The sequence below is a fragment of the Atta colombica genome, unplaced genomic scaffold (assembly GCF_001594045.1).
Source record: "Atta colombica isolate Treedump-2 unplaced genomic scaffold, Acol1.0 scaffold135, whole genome shotgun sequence".
Taxonomy (NCBI): Eukaryota; Metazoa; Arthropoda; class Insecta; order Hymenoptera; family Formicidae; genus Atta; species Atta colombica.
Window position 1 is genome coordinate 665,706 of NW_017259223.1, and position 5,001 is coordinate 670,706.

At 27.9% G+C, this 5,001-nt stretch overlaps 2 protein-coding genes across 2 annotated transcripts in view; one reads left to right on the forward strand and one right to left on the reverse strand.

The window, feature by feature from the left end:
• LOC108684526 (BRISC complex subunit FAM175B-like) overlaps positions 1-4,153 on the forward strand; it is a 9,428-nt gene extending 5,275 nt beyond the window's left edge. The window contains exons 4-8 of the mRNA XM_018188893.1: positions 549-864; positions 1,247-1,387; positions 1,630-1,951; positions 2,755-3,161; positions 3,523-4,153. Coding sequence (XP_018044382.1) covers positions 549-864; positions 1,247-1,387; positions 1,630-1,951; positions 2,755-3,161; positions 3,523-3,586 — 1,250 coding nt within the window. The 3' untranslated portion in view covers positions 3,587-4,153. The remainder of the gene's footprint in view (positions 1-548; positions 865-1,246; positions 1,388-1,629; positions 1,952-2,754; positions 3,162-3,522) is intronic.
• Positions 4,154-4,628: 475 nt separating this feature from the next.
• The window catches only part of LOC108684498, a 4,294-nt gene continuing 3,921 nt past the window's right edge, over positions 4,629-5,001 (reverse strand). The window contains exon 7 of the mRNA XM_018188845.1: positions 4,629-4,858. Within this exon, the coding sequence (XP_018044334.1) occupies positions 4,678-4,858 (181 nt within the window). The 3' untranslated portion in view covers positions 4,629-4,677. The remainder of the gene's footprint in view (positions 4,859-5,001) is intronic.

Below are 5,001 nucleotides of genomic sequence, written 5' to 3' on the forward strand. Positions count from 1 at the left end.
ATTTATAGGATAATTAAAATAGAAGACTAGCATATATTTCTGCACAAGAGAAGTATAATTATTTAATAAAAATTATATATATGAATAGAACAAATAATTATAAGTTAAAATAATAACATTTATGTGAATGCTATTATTTTAACTTATAATCATACTCTTGATAATAATGGTTTTATGTTTTTTCAGAAAAAATAAAATATGTTTAGATATTGAATTCATCTATGTCATTCATAACTTAATTGAAACAAAATTTAGATATCTTTTCTACTATCTACATTGGGAAGACCAATCTAAAAATATAAATTAATAATATAATTTAACAACCAGAATAAGATAATTGATAAAACTTAATTGAAATCAAATGTTTAAATATCTTTTTTACTGTCTACATTGTTAAGAAGACTAATCTAAAAATATAAACTAACAAGCGGAATAAGATAAAACTTTATCAACTTCCTTGTGACTTATTTCCCTGTGCTATTATTATTATTCTTATTTTTATTATTATTGCTATACTTTATCCTACTATTAAAAATAAATACTTTTAGATGTGGAAACCATTGTGACATGTCCTCTGAGTGATCTTTTGTACGACTCTAGTGGTCGGATCAACAAAGAGAAATTGAAGGATTTTGTGCGTGATAAGAGCAAGCAGGTGATTGGTTGGTTCCATTTCCGCAGAAACACTAGTAGCTTGATTCCAACAATGAGGGACAAGATATTGCATAAGCAGTTTGCCTCGCATTTCTCCAGTATAAATAGTTGTAGGGAAGATTTCTTCCTTACTTGCCTCCTCAACGCGTCTATCTCCGAAACACGTGGCACCCACAAGTTCCGACATGTGTTCTTAAGGCATAAACGAGGGTTAGCATCACATATTACAAATTTGAAGAATTCAAATCTAAAAGGATCTTGTTTAAATTGGTAAAGCAGCTACCCTGCTAAGCGATTGAACGTGATTGGTTCTCTTACTTATAAATCTAATCAATCAACCGCTTGGCAAGTAGACTGTTAGCCGCTCCATCCAACTTAAACATGGCCAATCTTTAATCTGAATCTTCCTTTTGAGTATTAAAATTGTAGTAAAATTGTCTACAGCAATTTTTATACAAATACTTATTTAAGATATAAATTATATAATATAAATAATAGACAATAAAATGAGTATAAATATTTTTATATATTTCGAAAAAAATAAATGCGATTAAAGTTTTTTTTATGTGACATGTGCAATTTATACTTTTAGGATGTTTGAGCCGATTCCTTTGAGAATAAATAATTTAGGTGATGATGCATCTAGACACGATGGCTCAGATTATAAGCCAACACCTGTTAAGAAATCTGCACGCTTACCTGATGGGTTCACCGAACTGATAGAATCTTTAAAGTGAGTAAATATTTATCAGTGCAGCAACTATTAAATAATGTGTTAAATTATGCATTTTGTATTTCTCAAAATTGAAAAACATTTTTATAATTTTTGTTTATTAATGTATGAAATCTAATACAATATTTGATTGTCAGAGGATATTTATTTTATAAAAGTATTTTGCAAAATTGACTTTTAGATTATCTAATATTTCAACATTGTAAAATAATTATGTTATTAATTAGATAAGTATTCTTTAGGTTGGATATGACAAAGAAAAGTGGATTAGATTCCGCTATGATGATCCAGAAAGCTGCCGAACGGCATTTAATGTCACTGATTCCTAAAGTATGCGAGTCCGATCTAGAAGTAGCTGAATTGGAGAGGCAAGTGCGCGAACTGAAAGATAAGATCGCAGCGCAGCGATTGATCAGGAAAATGAAAATGAATGGTGAGAGTTACGAGAGAACTTCTAAAGCAAATAGGGAGAATTGTTTTTCAGAGAAAATCGATTCTTCGACAAAAGACGAGATGAAAATCAGCGATGACATGCGTCTCCAAAAGGAACAAATCCCATCTTGTGTATGTATCATCTTAAAAATTTGAATTAAGCATAGAATATTCTTAAGGAAGTTCTCGCGCTACTTCCTAGTAAATAGACAATTTATTCATAATACGTAAAACAATTAAAATAATGAAAAAAAAGATTACAATTGTACTATACATAATTATTGTTAATTTTTTATGTTACTAAATATTTTCAAAATGACAAAAGTTTAAGATGCTCATTTGATGTATACGCATCATCTATTTGGCATATATCTAGCTTTTTTCATTGAAGAATTTAAATTTCTTGTAAACTGTATGTGATCAATTTAAATGAAACTTTATGGGAACAATCTTAAGTGTTTACTTTATAACTATAACGATTTTTAAATCACTGTCTTATGCAAGTGTCTTAATTTAAAAGAGAATAACTAAAAAAAAATAATTGCAGAATAAGGTTACACCTTCAACTTGTAATGTAAAATTCTATAAATTTAGAATTAAATATCTTCAAAATGGTATGGCAAAAGTTCATGAAATTTTTTTTAGATATTATTGATATTATTAACGTTTGTTACATATATATTATAGATTTGTCTTATACATCAAACGCGAGAACCTCCTCTAAGTCAATCGCATATTTCTCAATTTATAGATTTTTTTATAAATTTTTAAATCGATATTTTTTAGTAAAAATTTAATGCAGGTGCAATTTTCTCTATTTTTTAAATATTTCAGATATAAATATTGTTAGATATTACACTAAATTTTTAGAATTTTCAAAAATTGCAAACTCTAAAACAAATAAATGTTAATTTCAATGCAAAATGTTATCCTAGGCTCAGCCAGTTACTTCTAATAATTGGATACAGTCCCGCAATACCGCCGCTTGTATCGCTAAAAGCGTTATAAATCAGGAAAAAATACGTCGCTCGGGACGTAGCAATCTACAGGAAGATAGCAATCAACAACAAGATGTTACGCAAAACTCCCCCTGTACTAACAGTAGACGTCCCGTTCCGGAAATTGTCACTGAGTCAATCTGCCAAGATAATGAGACAAGCATGAGTAGAGGTAGAGGTCGAGCTCGAGGTAATCCTCCTGATTTCATGCCAGGAATGAAGAAAGTACGTCGTAATCCAAACACATCCCAGATGCATTCTCGAGAAAGAAGCATTACTCCGGAACAAGATTTCTCTGATGCCGAATGTTCTGCTGCTGTATCCCTTAGCTCCCCCGTTCTCAGGTGAGGGGCTAGGGGCAAAGAAAACAAGTAGGAAAGGAAAAGAAATAAGAAGATCGTTAAAAATGTATCTTCTTGAAAAATGAGATCTAATTGAAAAACAAAGAAAAAATTTCAGAAAAAAATACTTTTATTTATTTATATATTAATTAAATAAAAGGAATATATTATAGTTTTTTTAGAAGAAAATTTCTATGAGATAATTGTTTTTTTTTCCAATGAAAGAAATGACTTTTTCTTCAAGTTTTCAATAAACAAAATAAATTACGAACAAAATTTTATTGATGTAATATTTATATCTGTATAGCACATAAATTTAGCTGCATAAATTTGTTTTTTTCAATAGTACTTAATTTTATCCCAGGTCTTGCCAGGTAAAAAAGACAGATCTGGACAAATGCAACACAAGGAAGTCATTGGACATTTAAGTGGAGAAACCAAAGCCTGGAAAAATTATGCTTTCAGGTTCTCTCAAATTTTTTTTCTGAAATTTCAAATGTTCAAAAATTCGAAGATTTGAAAGAATCTGAAAAAAATATAAAGAACAAAGATATTCTAGTATTATAAAAAGTGCAGAATCGAAGGAAATTAAAAAAAATCTAAAAATATCTTAGAAGATAAAAAGTTAAAGAATTTAAAAGAATTAAAAAAATTTAAAGAAAATTGTGTTTGATTTCTTGAGAGAAGAATATGTTTACTTGAGGATTTTTGTATCGATTATTCTATTTATAGGTGCCTTAAATTTTGCGAAAAAATTCGAAAATAATTAAAGGTTCGACAAAAAATTAATAATCCATTTTGTTTCTTATTTCATATTCGTCATTTGGTTTATATCGTTTATTGTGCCATTAAATATCTATATGAAGTTAAATATGTTTTATAAAATATGTAAGCTTTTAATTAATATGCACTGATTATTACAATAAATATATTTTGTAAATAAAGGGCGCAAAATGATTGTTCATTTTGTGCTGTATAAATAAAACAATTGATAACACTTATGATTAATTACATAAATTAAATCATTTCCTAATTAGTTCTTCATCTACAAATAGAAATGTAGCATATATGTAGCATTTATGCACGATATAAATAAGCAAAATTTTTAATAAATAAGGAAAGCTTTCCATTGTTAATCTCGTTATTGAAATTGGCTATTTCATATTGATTAATATGAAAATATTAAATTTGAAATGTCGCAATTTTGCAATTGTGCATTTTTATCATATACTTGGTGAAGTTTTAGAAAAACAGTTTTATAATCTACAATCTACAACGACCAAAAAGAAAAAAAGAATGAAATTAATATCAAAAGCGAAGATCCAAAATTGTGCAAATGTATAAGTGTTTAGGAATCTAAATATCACAGAGAAATTGAAATATCTTAAGATACTTTTGGAGAATTTAAAATTGAAGACGTATGGAAGTTTAACATTGAAATTCGAAAAATATTGATATTGAGAAAATCAAGTTAAAATTATACAGAGCCAACTAAACTATTTATTTAGAGAATGCAATTTTAGAATATATCCGCAAGATTGTTTGGCACCCCGGTAACTTCCCAGATGGTGGCTGCCAGTCTGCGAGAATGTTCCAGAACGCAAGTTGATGTAGTCAGTCCTAAGTGTACACAGTATAGTTCATAGATTCGTACTTTGCTCGGCGAGAGTTTCGGAAAACACGTTTCGGTTAATTTTCTGCACATAAAAAGAGTTAGATATTTGAATTTTTCATGACATATATAAACTTTATACCATTTTATTAATATAAAATAAATTTTTACTTTTAATAAATATATTTTTATATTTTTAATTACAAATTAAATAAAAAATATTTAATTAAA